Source organism: Lutzomyia longipalpis, chromosome 4, assembly GCF_024334085.1.
Source record: "Lutzomyia longipalpis isolate SR_M1_2022 chromosome 4, ASM2433408v1".
Lineage (NCBI taxonomy): Eukaryota > Metazoa > Arthropoda > Insecta > Diptera > Psychodidae > Lutzomyia > Lutzomyia longipalpis.
This window is the reverse complement of record NC_074710.1, coordinates 22271360-22288293: the sequence shown is the minus strand read 5'-3', so window position 1 is coordinate 22288293 and position 16934 is coordinate 22271360. Positions and strand designations below refer to the sequence as shown.

General features: G+C 33.2%; 1 protein-coding gene across 2 annotated transcripts in view; it reads left to right on the top strand.

The window, feature by feature from the left end:
• Positions 1–16934, top strand: part of LOC129794946 (uncharacterized) — a 271489-nt gene that overhangs the window by 186334 nt on the left and 68221 nt on the right. For both annotated transcript variants that reach the window (XM_055835884.1, XM_055835883.1), the window contains exon 5: positions 8032–8212. In XM_055835884.1, the coding sequence (XP_055691859.1) occupies positions 8032–8212 (181 nt within the window). The remainder of the gene's footprint in view (positions 1–8031; positions 8213–16934) is intronic.

The window sequence follows — 16934 nt, the reverse complement described above, 5'->3', positions numbered from 1 at the left end:
TATTTTTTTGAAACATTTTCAAAATAATCGATGAAACATTAGCACAAATGTTTCATACATGCAAAGATTTTAATGAAAACACGTAATGACGTCATTGTTTGCATTTTTGGGCAAATCTTTTGACTTCCTTTTCAGCTGTTTGCAATGGAAAATTCTTGATTTGTTTGGCGAATTCAGAATACACCAAGGAGTGTTTATCTGTGTTCGGATCATTCGGTCAATTAGATTCGGATTATTCAAAATTTTGGTTATTCGTCGAGGTTCGGATTATTCGATAAGAATCAGATTATTCGTCAAAATTCAGATTATTCGAAGAGAATTAGATTGTTCGTCAAGATTCAGATTATTCGGATTCGGATTATTCGTTAATTAGATTCGGATTATTCAAAATAATAAAATGTTTATTAAAATAATTTTAAGAGAATAAAAAAATATGGATCGTTCCTTAAAAAAATTAAATTCTTTGAGAATAATGATAAGCTAACCAGACCATAAGTTACATTTACTCCTTTCACATTCCTTCCATTAAAATGCAAATGATTCAGTTCTCAGTTTCGAGCAATTGGTGGTCAATTAGAGATTTAGTGAATGTTAGCCATCGGAATGGAAAATGCTTCCAATTCTTTTCCTCATGCGTTGTTCACAAAAAAAACCCCAACTCCCCCTCTCCAGCAAATGCCATCGAATATGCGAACCACACACATTCATCTCCTCCCTCATCCACTCCTCGTGCATTTCCTCCTTGCCACAGTCACTCACTTTTCCGGTAGAATTGCTCCTGAAGCCGAGCAAAGGGAAAAAAAAAGAGTCAAAAGTGGATTCGTTTACTCTTCCATTAACGATTATATACATACACAGCATATGTATACACAAACGGACTGATGGTTTCCATGCATTATGCAAATAAAAGTCCCTCATCGTAAATTGCAACACAAAGTGGAAATGTTATTTCAAATGCTCCAAGAGTACCTACACATCATGGAGTAAAAAAGTTACCGATTTGCGGTTACGTCTTCCGTCGTCATGATGATGGACTTTAACGCAGGAGTAAAGGGAATTGAAAAGGATGTTGTGGAGAAGTTTCGTCGTGGATAAAATTACATTCATTTAACCCTTCAAATTCAATGTATTTTCAACGTAAAGGTTGCATGTGGTAAGATGACCAAGATGGGTGGAAAAGGGGTAGCTAGGGTGTTAAAGCTTGGACAGTTCAAGGTTTTCTTTATTGGAGGTAAAAAAAAATATTCCTAGGCAAAAAAATAGATGAAAACAATTTTAAAAGAAGATTGTCAAACGTTAGAAAAGAAATTACAAATCGATTGAAAAAGAACAGAGAAACGTTACAAGAAAAAAAAGTTTTAAAAAAATACGTCAACACTTTGAAAAATAATTGTCAAGTACTAGAAGAGAAACGAAAATCTTTACAAACTAAACGTCAAACCCGAAGAAAAGTAATGTCAAACGTTAGAAAATGAATGACAAATTAATAAAAAGGCATGTTAAATATTCAAAACCGAATTGCTAATATTTCACATGGCAATTGTTATAAAATTAACGTGAAACGTTAGCAAAGAGATGTCAATGATTAAAAGGAGACACTCTAAACGTTAGAAAACGTTGATTTTATTGGAAAATAAAGTAAAAATTTTGTATATCAGCCAAAATTTGAAAAATAACGTCAAACGTTGGAAAAAAAGCAAAAGAGACTTGAAAAATGTCAAACAATAATTAAAAAAACTTAAAACTTTACAAAAGAAATATCAAACGTTAGAAAAGTAATGTCAAGTGTGAGAAAAAATCATTTTACGTCAGAAACTGAATTTTTAAGACTAGTCCAATACCCAAACGTTAAAAATGATCATTTAACGTTAGAATTACAAAAATAAATTGTCGAACTTTTAATTTGAATCAATAATAGCCGTTAACTGGTATTCTCAATGTTATTTGTTGACTTTGACTCTAAAATCATTCGTTTTGATCCATTTTATCGTTCTTCATTCAGTTTTTAATCAAAGCATTCAAAATGTATTCAAATTAAGTAGAAAAATTATCAAAATTTTACACATTGATCAATTTAGTTTTATTTTTTATATATTTCTATTTTAAAAATTGCCCTCACGTTGTGGTGTATCACTAAAGCCCTCCGATACTTCTTCGAAAGCGGACCAACATGAATAACAATTAAGGACGGATTTGTTACTTCATCAAATAACTTACTGATCTTAATAAATTACTTAAAGTCAATTAAAAAAACAAGTTCAACATTTACTAAATTTTTGCTCAATTTTTGGCCAATATTTGCCAGATATTTGTCTAATAAAAGTAAAATTTCTATTTCATGGAATCAATGATTTTTTTCACTCAGATATTAAGAAAAATACGTCAATGCTATTTATAGAGCTTGTCAGGAACCCTTTACGTCAAAAATTGTCCCCAATATATCCCCTAATTCAATTCATTAATAAAATAGAGTAGGATGACGTCCCGTTGGGAATGAGTTAAAATATTAATTGGATTGTTAATCATATTGAAATTATTTGATGCGCGATAATGAATGAATATTATGAGAATTAGTCACAATTCGACAGGAGATAGTATTTTAGATATTATAATATTGATTGGTGGCAGAAGTCCGCAATGTTTGACTTCCCCGCAAAGCATATTGTCACTGATTTATCAACAATAACACCGAAAAATGCTTCAATAATGTGATTTATCAGCCATAACGAAAATAATTCTCATTCCAAATTAATCATTCTTATCGCACTCTATCGCGGAGAGAAGCTCTCGCGTATGCGGGGGAGTCCTAAAAATCACGACAGTTTCAGTGTGAATAAATTAGTCCTCATCAATTCACCGTGAAGGGAAATTTATTGACTTTAATTCAATGCTGGAACGATGGCTGATTGGAGGATTCTTTTAGTGTCAATGTGTCTCGGGATTTCAAGTGGTAATTTCGGTTGTAATGGCGCCTCGAAGGAGCCCACACGTAATAATTTCTCTATTAGCCTTCCTGTGTAAATGTCCCCCGAAAATTATTTCTCTCAGTTACTTCGTTGAGGTGCTACGTGTGCAGCGGAGATGAGGGACATCCATGCTCAGACCCAGGTAGCCTCAGGCGTACCCACTCCATTGACTGCAAGTTTGCCTTCGGTGAACTCTACAGCGACGTGTGCTACACGGCAACTCAGACAAGTAATGAGCAATCAATTGAACCCCTCACCCAGACGAGGGGTTCGCTCTACTCACGGCAAATCCCACCCCTAACCTTGTCTCGTCGTTTGCTATATACTTTTCTTTCAGTCGACAGGAGGAATGTGACGATAAGAAACTGCGGAGGACACAATTACTGCGAATCCGATGTTGCCAAGTACACGGGCTATTCTACATGCGAGACCTGTCACACAGACCTCTGCAATGGGGGTGGTGGTACAACAGCATTGGGGGGTCTCCTTGTCTACGTAATTAGTTGGTATACCACAATCGTGGCATACCAAGTATTGTAATCGTCGGAAAAACCGACCACTTCAGATCGGGCTCAAACTTGGTATGAGCACGTTTTAGACATCCCACATTATGAAAATGGTGGTGGAAAATTTTTGATCCGGCCGGCCTGCCGTCCTGCCGTCCTGCCGTCCGGGACTCTAAACTTTGCCTTATATCTCGAGAACGGTGAGAGATAGAGCCTTCAGGTTTGAAGTTTTCTATAGAAATGTGGGTGTAAAATTTAATTTTTTTGCATTTTCAAAATCCAAGATGGCCGCCATCCGCCATTTTGAAATACTGTCAACCAGTTTCCTTATAGCTAGAGGTCTGAAACTTTAGTATGTTGTAGTGCTCAGTGAGATGTTTTCATCGATAACTCATACTTGAAAATCGGTCAAGCGGTTAAGCAAATATGGCGGTCTAAAGCAAAAAGTGTTTTTTCGATATAACTCGAGAACGGCTTGACCGATTTTGACCGTCTTGGTATCAAATGAAAGGTTTCAAGAAGCTCTACAACTGTCTAAAACATTCCTAGTTCCAAAAATATCCGCAAGAGGCGCTAAAATCAAAAACAAAAATTGCCTAACTTTAAAGGGCAATATCTCCGAATCCCCATCATCGATTTCTTTTAAATTTTGATATGTTGTAGCCTAAGTCAATATCTTTCACCAGTCCGAAAATGAAGAAAATCTATGTCGCCGTTTAGAAGATATAGCCATTTGAAAAATTCTTGAATTTGAAAAGTTGTAAGAGCCATATCTCCTGAACCGCTTGCCCGATTTTGCTCATCTTGGTATTAAATTAAAGGTTTTGCAATTCTCTACAACTTTCTAGAACATCAGAAACCTCTATAACCATTTCTTGAGGACAAAAAGTGCAAAAAACTGTTTTGGTGAAACAAAAAACCGCCATTTTTGTTCTAGATGTGACTTTGAAAATTATTGAAATTTATGTCAATTTATAGCCTATTTTAATACCTTTCCAAAACTAGTCAAGAATTTTCTATAGGTCTTATAGAACTTCAGATATGAGCATTTTTATCTTTCATATTGATGAATTTCATAAAAAAAATCAACTTTGCCTACTAATCCTACTTACAAATTAAATTACAACGCATAGACTGACCCATCCGCGTTGTGGTATACCAACTCTAATAACTGGACGCGTTATGATTGACTTTCCTTTGGAATTATTTTATTCCTTATTGAAACTTTAAGTTAGGTAAATTGAATAAATTCATTTACTTTTATTGATTTTCTTTTAATAATCTTTCATCTTTTGAATAAAATAAAATAAAATAAAAACGAAAAGAAAAGATATTCAGATGTTTTCTTTGAAGAAAATTCAGTCATATGTAGTTTAGGGTGAAAAGTTTTGGAGAAGGAGAAATCTAATCTATATATTCTTAGCTAGAAAAATACATCGAAGCCTTTGGATTAGGATATTCTGAGAGTAAAACGGACAAATAGATAAAACGGATAAACAAACAGAAAAACGGACAGACGTTAGCAATAAAGAATCCAGACAAATCTAGTAAGCTGTTAAGTAGCGAACAAGCAGACAAACAAACATAAAATTGTAAGCACACAAACAAACTTACTGACCAATTAACAAAGAAAGAAAAAAACGGATAAACAAACAAACAGACAAATAAACAATAAAATCTAATCCTCTTTATATTTAAAAAAAAAATAAATAAATAAAATAAAATGTTCCTCTTTCGTTCATATTGTTTTTCTAATATGTTGTGTCTTTTTAAAAGAATTTACGTAAAAAAAATTCAAAACACAAAGTTTAAAAAAATAGTTCTCCTAAAGTTCTCAATTCTTCGAATAAGAGTGATAATTTTCCAAGAAATTTTCCTCTTGTCTGAGACTGTAAAATAGCAAAAAGAATTCTTCCACACACACATTAGAAGGAAAAAAAATTCCAACCAAGTTGAAAAATACATTTTCATAAATTTCCATCTCTAATTGGGGTAGTACTCTTACACCATCGCCGCATCCCCCTTTCCCCAAATTGTAAATGCTGGGATTCCTGTGAAGAGCAATAAAGTTGCTCCTGCAGCTGACATTTAAGGTGTTTAATGTTATCATTTCTCAAGAAACTTCCCCCATGTTAAATTTAAAAAGTTTTTTTTTGTGTGTTTGCCACTCCCTATTTATTGCATTTGACTGGTCGTCTCACTTTATTTTGTGAGAGTTGAAATCAAATTTTAGTCATAAAACCCGGAGAAAAGTTTCCTCTTGAGAGCTCTGACTGTGCCGGAAGATGATGTGGGGGGGGAGGCAGAAACTTAAAATAGCTTTCTGACTTTGGGAAATGCGAAAGCAAAGGACAAAATGAGCTTTTAAAGCAGCAGCGGCGTCTTTTTTTTTTCAGCAGAAGCGTATGGAGAAAAAGCTCGGAGAGGAAAAGTTCTCATTAAGAGAATCATCGTGGAATTAGGAAACGGCCATATTGTCCTTCGCTTTAAAAAACTTTTACGCCACATTTAATATGAATTTAAATATTTAAAGCAATGCACAACATAACGGTCGGTCTCCTATATACAAATATATAGTAAAGTATATATTCTTTGTATTCATATATAGTTTTGTGAGCCTGAAAAGTCCCAATTTTCTGTCACGATGGCTTTCAGTTTGATAAAGTTTCATCTTCAAATGGCTTTTCATGGCTTCGCTCTTCGCTAACTAACTTTTCCCACCCACCACTCTTTTATATATACACAAAAAGTACAAATATCACGTGAATTTGGGGCGAATTTGTGGGATGGATGGAAGGAAAATTATCCCCCAAAAGTTTTCTTCTCGATGAATTTCGCATTGCCACCCACTGTGTGAGTTGTAATTTCTCATTCTGCATTCAGCAGACTCCAAATCTAACGAATGGAAAACAATTTAATCGCATATAATCCTCTGAATAGTTTCCGCATACACGTGCTGGGATGAAAGTCTTTCAACTTCTTTTTTTTTCTTCCTCTGCAAATGAAACTTCTAACCAGGAAAATTTCTTCCGAAAAGAAAGTAATACGCACCACTATCTTACTTTGTTGCTTTGAAATAGTAAAAGGTTAGACAACAACTTGATATTTTAAGCTTTAAGACTCTTTTTTCCGTGAATTTCTTACAAAATTTGTAGTTTTTGAAATAAACCACAACGGGCCTTATTTAGCGACCAAGAATCCCTTGAAATCTTTGAATATTGTACTGAAACAAGATTTCAAGCGAGTTTCAGGGGTTCCTTGGGCGCTAAATAAGGCCTAACATTTCCATTTCTTAAACCTTCTTAAAAGAAACTTAATAAAAAACGTTTTCTTACGCGAAATTTAAGAGTTCTTAAGATTTTTTAGAAGATTTCTAAAGATTTTCTTTTAATTTTCTAAGATTTCTTAAATGTTCTTTAAAAAAAAACTGAAGATTTTCGAAGTATTCTTAAGTAAATTTCAAATTTTCTTAAGTCAGTCTAAATCGGGCTAAATGCATATTTTGACCGAAAAGATTAAAAAAGAAATCTTCGACAAATCAGCCCGATTGAGTCTGACTTAAGAAATCTTAGCTTTCACTTAAGAAAACTTTGAAAACTTAAGGAATATTAAAAAAAAATAAATCTTAATTTTTAATAAAGAAAATTTAAGACGTGTTTAAGAAATTTTAAGATTGTCTTACTAGTGAATCTCACCCTAAGTTGCAAAGAAAAATTTAAATTATGGAGTTGATTCTGATAAAAATTTTATCTTTTCTTACCTTACAATTCTTCAGTTATATAAGATTTTTGTATTCTGGGATAAATCTAACGATTTTGACATTTTATTTCTTTCTTTAAATGAGTTTCTGAAAGAAAATTATTTTTTAAAAAAAATGATTTTTGTCCTTAGAAAAATTCGATGTTTTCCCTTCATTTCCCTTGAAAAAGGATCTATATTTTCTTGAGTCTTTTATCAGACTTAAAAACTAATAATTTAGGAAAAATGATTCTGGTTTTAGAGATATGTTTCATTAGTCCTTTTTGCATAATATCCTTGAGAATCTACTACATCAAAAGCCTAAAGGAAAATAATCCTTTCCTTTCAGGATCTTCGTAGGAGCTTTAATTAAAATTTAGTGTGTGTGAAATGGAGATTGTTCCGATTTATTGAAATGTTAATTCAAGAAGACTTCCCCTCCTTTAATGTATCAACTGTATATTTTAATCTATATATGTATCCCCACAAAGTTCAACAAAGTATTATATAGATGGTGTCTAAATCGGTGTTAAAGTATCTATCATTTGGTGAAGAAGAGAAATCCAAAGCCGATTCATGAATGATGAACCTCTATTGCACACATCCTTCTTCGTTTTATGGTGCAATTGATACAGTATTGAGTCGATGTGTGTTGATGCAGCAAGCCTCCCTCCTTCATCCTCCATCCTAATCATAAAACTATCTGGCAAAGAGAAACTCCTTCCTCCCGTTCAATGGGATGGTGGTGTTGTACAATATTCCCAGATGTGTAAGCTCTCTCTCCTTCCTTCTATTTAAGTTCTATCTCCTCTCGTTCACAGATAGTGCACACAATGGACAGAAATTCTCGGCCGACGAACGATTATCGTTTCATAAGAGAGCCCAGAGGCGGATTAACAATTACGAATGTTATGCTGGAAGACGATGGCAAGTGGCAGTGTGAGGCGAAAAATGCCAGAGGATACGTAGAGAACGCCCGACCAGTTAAGCTGGTCGTTTTAGGTAAGTGCAACATAACAAATGAGAAAATTGCAAACTCAATCCCCAATAGTATGGTGCACGTTACTACTGTAGAGTTACCCCCTAAAAAACTAAAAAGAAAGACTAAAAAAGCTCTTCCTGTCATACATACAGACAATACAACAAAATATTAATCTGAAAGTAATAGAGAAAGCTTTGCATTTAAAAAATTCTATGATGCACCTCTCAAATCGCCGAAAATATTCTTTTTTGCATTTCTCTCGTCGGTAAAAATGCTATTCTTTTGACATTTTTCGTCTAAAAAATTATATTTGGAAGGACCCATTCCGCTGACATTAATCGTCGAAATCATCAATGAGTAATACGTTACAAATGAATACTGAATTGCATAAAAATACTTTTGTATTACACTGACATTTCTCGTCTAAAACAGCACAATAATACGTCAAAATTAATTGGCATGAAATTTTAATTTTTTATATATTTCATTGACATTATTGGTCGAGAAATGGCACTAGATTAATCTATAAATTAAATCTCATTACTTTTAACTTTCTGACATTTCTCGTCGAATTTTGCACAACATTAAATGGCCATAAAGAAATATTATATTCCAATGAAATTATTGGTCGAAAAAAGCATAAAATTAATCAACTAATAAAATCACACTTTTATTCCTCTGACATTTCTCGTCTAAATAAACACAATATCATATTGAACAATATTAAATTTGATAGAGTAATTTTATATTTCATTTACTTTTTTGGTCGAATAATAGCATCAAATAAGCCTATGAATAAAAATTGCATTATATTTTTTTTCTGACATTTCTCAACGAGAGCACGACAAATCAGACATATTAGTAATGGATTTTAGTTTCATAAAATTAATTGACTGATTTCTAAGTCAGTAAACATATTGTCAGGATTTAATCGTAGTTAATCGTTTTTTATTCATCAGTCATTTCTCGTCGAAAAAAGTACATCAAGCATAAAATTGACATAAAATTGCAATTAAAAATTTTATTTTTTACTAATATTTTCTTTTCGAAAATAATATTTTTTTCTTATTTCTTTCAATTTCATTTTTTTGACAGTACTCGTCGAAATGAGACACTAGTAACTAATAAATCAATTAATTTTTCTCAGAAGTTTCTTATCTAAATCCGCATTGAATTTTTCATAAAATCACCTCAAATTTTTTTTTATTTTGATGACATTTCTCGTCTAAATCAGCATTACATCAGACATATTAAAATTTTCACTTCTAATTTTGGTTAGAGCTCAATAGCTTTGGATTAACTACAACCTTTCCAACTCTGTTGTGCCATTAAAGGACGTGCAATAGACTCCCCGTGTAGACGATGATAGCTTTATATATAGTGTGGGGAAGGTGCGGGGATGTTCTCTGGTGGAGCTCAATATACAGTGCCTCTTTCACACTTTGAGATAATTCGATGTGGCTTAAGCTCTCTGCACACCGAGAGTGTCGCTTTTGTCCGCATTCTAGCTTTTGTTTTTCTCAGACCCACCCACTCCCGGTGCTTTGCCCGAAAAACAATGCACGAAGGTGCGGCCAAGGGGGGTGTTTTATGCTATTTTCATTTTCGCCGTATCCGCAATTTGGAGGTATGAGCAACAATGCCCAAGCTCAAAGGGAGCAAAGGCGGTAAATGGCTAATTTCGGACAGAGTCCTGTACCCCACACCCTGTCAGTCCATACTATCGTGGACCTTCTGTGCCACACAGACAGGGGACTAAATTAAATTTTTCATGGTCATGGTTATGATGCGGACGCAATGAATATTACAAATGCGCTATATTCCCGTTTATAGTGTCGCTTTTACCTCTTCACCACCTATTTTATTTAATTAAATACCCACGTAGCAGACCTACCACTTTTGGGGCATTTTTGTACATAAAACAAGGACAACAGGGGTGGGTGTCGCGACACCGGAAAATCCTAATTAGCTCTGCACACCTCATTCAAATGAACTCCGTTGTAATTGAATCAATGCACTTTTCCATGCAGAAAGCCAATTATGCTGTCTGGGCGGGGGTGGTCGAGGGGGTATTAGATAAATTGAGTCAGATGCTGATTTATTGGGTGGAAAATTTTTTTAAAAGTTTTTAATTCCATTAGACATCCAACCGTGCATGCACGTCTACTGCACAGAGGGAATTACTGATTGCAACTTTATGCAATGTGACAGGAAAGTAATAGCGACCGGGAGTGCCTTCAACCAACCCAATACTCCGTGGAATTAGCTTCGTACATTGGGGAGTCTTTTAGTTGTTTTTTTTTCTTTTTCATTGAAGGGAAGGGTGGAAAGAAAATTCTGAAAAATTGTTCTGAAATGAGAAAAATAATTTTATTTTTTGTTGTTTTCTTTCCTCAATTTGAATTCGATTTAATTACTTATTTTTTAAATAATAAGTGAGTTTAGGAAAATTTGAGAAATTGCTCTGTCTATTAGCTTTATCGATGAAAGGAAATACAAAAGTTCGAGAAACTATTAAAAAAATATATTATTTGAATTTGGCGCGCACTCGAAGCGGGTTAATCATGGTGGTGAATTCGAGTGGTGAAAACAAGGAATGTGGGGAAAAAGGACAGATTTGACAACAAAAATAAGAGATCGGATTTAGAGGGAAATTGTACGGATGCAAAAGCACTTGCTGCGTATTAAAGTATTTTATTTAATTATTTAATTGATTAAGGGGTTGCCATCATTGCTGATGATTTTATTTTGAATAGATATCAAAATAAAAATTGAAAATTATGTCAAAACTATTTTGACAAGAAATTCATAACGTAACAAATCTACTAGGATGATTCTTAAATTGATTGTTAACGTTACTAGTCCAATCCAAATTTGCCCAGCAGAACTTTTTTTTTAATTTTTGCGAAGGTTGACTTCAAGAATGTCTAGAGATAATTTTGTGTTAAACATGTAGAAGAATAAAAAACGTTTGAAAAAAAACAAACGTTAAAAATCACGTTAAACGTTCGAAATTATTATATAATCTCTTCCTTTAGATTAAATAATATTTAGTTTTCTAACGTGGGTTTGGGCTCTTGGCCCTGTCATCGTTAGGAGGAATTTTTCTTTTCTAACTACGATTTAAAAAAAGAAAAATCAAGGCTCAGTCTAAGCTATTCTAAGTGGCTATGGAAAGAGTCTGGAAGAACAATAAAAATCTTTTAGCTTCTGATTGAAAAAGAAAAATTCTTTTTTTTAGTAAAAGACATCAAACGTTAGAAAAAAAAATAAACCAAAAGCATTAGAAATTCCTTTATGAGATTGAAAAGAAAAGAAAAGAAACGTCAACCGTTAGAAATTCTAAGAAAAACTGCTAATTTGAATTTAATAATCGTTAATAAACTTTAAATGAATTTTTATCTTCTTTTTCGCTTTTCTTAAAAAAAATTAGTAAAAATTATTTGTTTTCAACAAAAAAAAATACCTTCAAGATTATATTTCTTACTACGCCTCTATCTTCTTAAACCACTTTACTACATTTTTTAGAGAGAAATTGAATTTACTTTAGCAAATTCAATTTTCACCTACTAACCTACCTACTAAACGTACTTTGTTTGACCTACAATAATCACCCCCCTTTCTCCCTCCCAGTAATATATCTTGATAAAAGTCTGTAACACAAGAAATTAATTTTTTTTAAATTAATTTAGCTTTTTCTTATTGCAAATCAAGAAATAAATATCAAACACGCATGACTCCCATTCTTATTTTATTCACAACTTAGAGAACTTTTGATAGCCTCAAACTAAACTGTACCCCACTAAAAGTTTTTCCGTCTTTACATTTTAAACACAGAGAGATTATTTAGTCTATGCTTTGTCTAACACTTTACGCTGCGTGCAACAACAGAAAAGTGATGTGAATGGGAGGCAGAGCAGGGCAAAGTCAAATTGGGTAGATGTCTGGAGGCAAAAGTGCCTTGATTTCCTCACACCACCCACCCACCCACATCAAGCTCCCCCTTTCCCCACGTCACTTACCTGGTGTGGTGAAGTTTTATTTGTGAAGCACTCTGTGTGTGTGGGGAAAAGTTGGAGTTGAAGAAATTATATTGTACGCGATAAAAGCATCGTGAAACACGGCCACAATATAAGGCGACACAAGGGGTGAAATTTAGCGAATGGCAGAGGGTGAGTGGGAAACTTTACAGCATGGTTTTCCATATCAAATTTATTAGGGTGCTGCCATCGCATAAAATTAACAACATTAATTTAATAGTTTTACACAAACGCACCTCCCTCCCCCCACAAAAATGGGGTTTCGCAACGATGGAAATTTTGTTTCTTTTTTTTTTGTTCTCCGCAAATTTGTCGCAAAACGTGAAAATGTTGAGGAAATTTGAGGAACGTCGAGGAAGCACATGGGAGAAAGTTCATAAAACTTTCCCTTAACAAATACCTATACTATTACATACATACATAGAGAGCTTTTAACCCTTTCACGACTGGAAGCTGAAGTCTGGAAAGTTCCTAAATTTGAAAAACTTTTAAGAAAATAATGATAATTTTTCATGAAAGTTTGATGGGAAATCTAAGAGCCTTCAAGGGTTAGGAGGGTTAAGGAATTTTTCGTAAGCTGCACATATTTTGTGGGAATACCAAACACACATTAATGAATTTAAAATATGGAATTTAACACAACCATGAAACTTAAACTTTTTGCTAAATACATAAAATTCTCTGTCTTTACCTCACCAATAAGGAACTTCGGCTTTAAAGTTCATTTGAAAGCTATTGAAAGCTAAATCGGTTTAAATTACCAAAAAATGCCGAATTGGATAATTAATTATTGAATGATTAAATTCAATAATTAAATGTGGCTTTGTCCGTTTCTTAAACCAGCCTTAACTTTTTTTTAACAAAATTTAACTAAACTAAACAAGATGGGTTTATGCATTCTGAATACCTAGCTGAAAACCCTAAAATACTAACCAAGAAAAACTTAGCCTCGGCCTAAAGAACTTAAGACCGACCTAAGAAACTAAAATTTGATTTAAAAAAATTTAATTCTTGCCTAAAAATCTTTGGCCTAACCTAGATAATTTAATTCTAACTCTAATTCTTTATTTACTTTTTTAACATAAAGAAAAATCTAACCCTAGTTTGAAGAAAAAACTAAAGTCTGGTTTATGAAACCTTAAGCCTTAAAAACTTAAGAATCTATAATCAGACTTATTAGTGATTATTCCCGATAATTCGAGTAGTTTAAAAACTACGAAAAATTCTTTTTTAACGATTTTTTACTTTGATTCATTTACTAAAAAAATCATTCCACATTTTAAAAATATAAAAGATAAATTAATAAAAAAAAAAATAAATAAAACTTAATTTTGAAAATAGAAAAGAATAAAAAAAACGGAAGAAGAAGTTAAAGGAAAAAAATGGATTGCATTTAAACGTTTTTTAGAACATTCTGACAAACTATCAAGCCATTTACTATGCGAATATTAGAATTTGTTAAATGAGTTCTTTAAAATTTGACTAAAATTTCCTTCAATTCACCCCTGTTGACTGTAATTTATATATTTTTCTTTTAAAATCCACATTCTTATGGATAAATGATTTTTTTTTTGCAGCATTTTTTTTTAAAATGTTGTTAAAGAAAGTTTTAACCATTTTTAACTATTTATTGTTATTGTTTAATTTTTTGTGACTATAAAGATCCTACAATTCCTACAATCCTACATCCAAGAAATGCAAGAAAACTCCATCATCCCATAGACTCATATATCTCAACCCCCAACCAATATTCCAATCGAATTGTCTTCAGTAGGGAAGAAAAAAATGATTTTCTCCTTGGAAGAACAATATACAATCCGAAAAGTATTTGGCATAACATTATTGATGTGTTCAAATCAAGAATTTCTTATCGGTGTGGCGCCCTCCGCCCCAAACTTCTTCCCTTAGCAAGCAGCCCCCCAGGCAAGAATGCGACGGGAAATGTCTCGAGGGTTGACTATGGCGTGGGAGAGTGTCAAAAGAAATGAAGTGGAATTTCATAATGCCGAAAGACGGAAGAAAATTATTCATCCCGAAATTAAATTCGTATTTCGAAAAAAGGGACGCACGAGGAAATCAATTTTGTGAGACAATGTGCAAAAAAGTACCCTAATTGGGCTACAATTTTGCACACAGGGTACTCTTAAGGGAATGGTCCAACCAACTCCACGTACTTGCAAAAGCTTTTTTGCCATCACCCGCCCCAAAAAGCATTTCTTACCTCATCTGTCACCGGAAGAGTTTCATCGCGACTGGAGGGAATGTGAACCCACCATCCAAGGGTTGACAGCTGCCAACTTCCGCACACCCCCACCCCCTTCTTTTTCCGCGCGAATCAGCAAAATCTACTTTGGCACAAAATGTAACACTTGAGAGAAGTTTTGTGCTATATACCAAATTGTATCGGGCATCTGGAACGAAAATATGGTTATGGGATTTTCACACCAATTTTTGCCAAGATGAATTTAAGACAAAAAAAAATGCGAAGAAAAATAAAAATAATGCTGCATTCGGCTTTGAATATGATGCAGAATCAGTTTTTATTCTCTAATAAACGAGGTTTACTAAAATAAGTAATAAAAAATAATCTTAGTTTTAGAAAGTTATAGGGCTTCTAAAGAGCTTTCATAACTGATTTTCAATTGGATTTTCAGTTATAACTGATTTTCAATTGGAAATTGTGACCTCCATTTTGAATAAACGGCTTGATCGATTTTCAAATTTTTTATCGTTAGAAAGCTAATGACGGTCCCTATAATATAACAAAATTTCAGACATTTTGACTATTACAGGGAGCTGAGATAAGAAGTTTCAAACCTTGAGGATGAAATGTAAAATGTTTCAAAGAAACGTCAAATGTCAGAACAGAAATGTCAAGCGTTAGGAAAAAGTGTCAAATATATTAAAATAAACGTCAAGCGAAAGAAAATCAACTTCAAATTTAAAATAAATACAAATCGTTAGGTAATAAACTTCATGTGTAAGAAAAATAATTAAACAAAAGAAAGAAAATGTCAAACGTTAGAAAAGAAACGTCAAACGCCTCAAAAATAGGAGCTAAACAGCTCGTTTAGCACAAACGTTCTTCTTCTGTTTATAGATTACGGCTGTTGGATTCCTTCCGGATTCCTATAGTCTGGGGCTAGACGTTGTTAAATAATTATCAAATATTTAGAATTTTCATAAATCTTCATATTAGAGACAATAAAATAACGAAAAACATTTGAATTTTTCACAAAATGTCAAACTTTGAATAAGATAAAAATTCAAATTAAAAAAATTATGTCGAATTTAGAAAAATATGGAAAAATAAAAGTCAAACATTCTAAATGTCAAAGTTTAGAAATTTCAAACGTTAAAATCGTACAAAATTGTCAAAATTTGCCACTTTAAATGCAAGAACTTGTTAATTTTGATTGATTATTCAATTTTTCATTAAGTTTGACTTCTAAGTCGTTCTTTTCCTTCATTTTTAGTTTAATTTTATTTAAATAAACAAACTCTCCTTAAAAAAATAAACACCCCATTGAACAGACTCTGACTACGTCCCTGATATTCCTGCCATACTTTTCATAATAAATATTCCTTAAGCTCTTCTGCCATTTGAGAACTTTGAGAATCACCTTCAATGGCCATTCCATGGAATTATCTTTGAATATATTGCAAAATATTTCAACGTCTTGCGGATGGCATCAAAGTGTTGAGCGGGTGAGATGAGAAAGAGCTTGAATACCAAAAGGAAAATGCCAATGTGAAACATTTTCAACTTTCTCGACACTTTGTGCTCTTTCGCCCGCAGTGCAATGCCAATATTTCTCTTGTCCATACCGCCAATTCACCACCTCCGGACCTTTTATGGTTGCACAATCACATTACAAGGCGCAAAGGATATATCAGGAGGGTGTGAGGGAGGAGAGAGATTGAATCCTTTCGACAATGAGAATTTGAAAGTTCTTTTTGTGTATGCAAGGAATATTTGCCAATGCCATACATTCTGCATGATTCTCATCACCACCCCCCCCCCCCCACATGTGCCATGGCTCTGGGGGGTTGAGGAAGTATTTGGTGTCGACAGAAGAATTCCAACTATTGGCTGCCGCGTGCTCTTGCGAAAGACATTCACACACATTCACCATATTCTCATATTCCACTTCTTGGTGGAGCATAAAAAAATATTTAAATGGTACACTATGAGAAAAGAAATGTTTACACATTTTGTGCTTTTTTGAGCTTTTAGCGATGAGGAGGAAAAATTAAAAATTAATGAGAATTATGTCACTCTTAAAAGAAAAAAATTGGTTAAAATGACTGAAGTAAGCAGTGAAATGGCATTTTAGCAAAATATATCAGCTATTATAACTGATTATTTGTGCTAAATTGACAGGACTTAATTAATGAAAGGGTGAAAACTAAGGATGAAAATGCAGATCTTAATGGTCAAAAGGACTGAAATTATTTGATCAAATATGCAACTACAAAGCAACAGAAGTTGTTTGGTTAAAATAACAAAATGAAACAGTCAAAAAAGCAACAATTATTTTATGAATGGATTCTATAGCAGTTAAAAAAGCTCATTCAGCTACGATCTTCTATAAATTGAGTTGGTCAAAACGACCAGAATTCTTCTGAAAAATTTATAGAATTCAGTTAACCCTTTCGCGTCCATTTGAAACATAAGATAAAGCGAAATGTTTAGCTCATT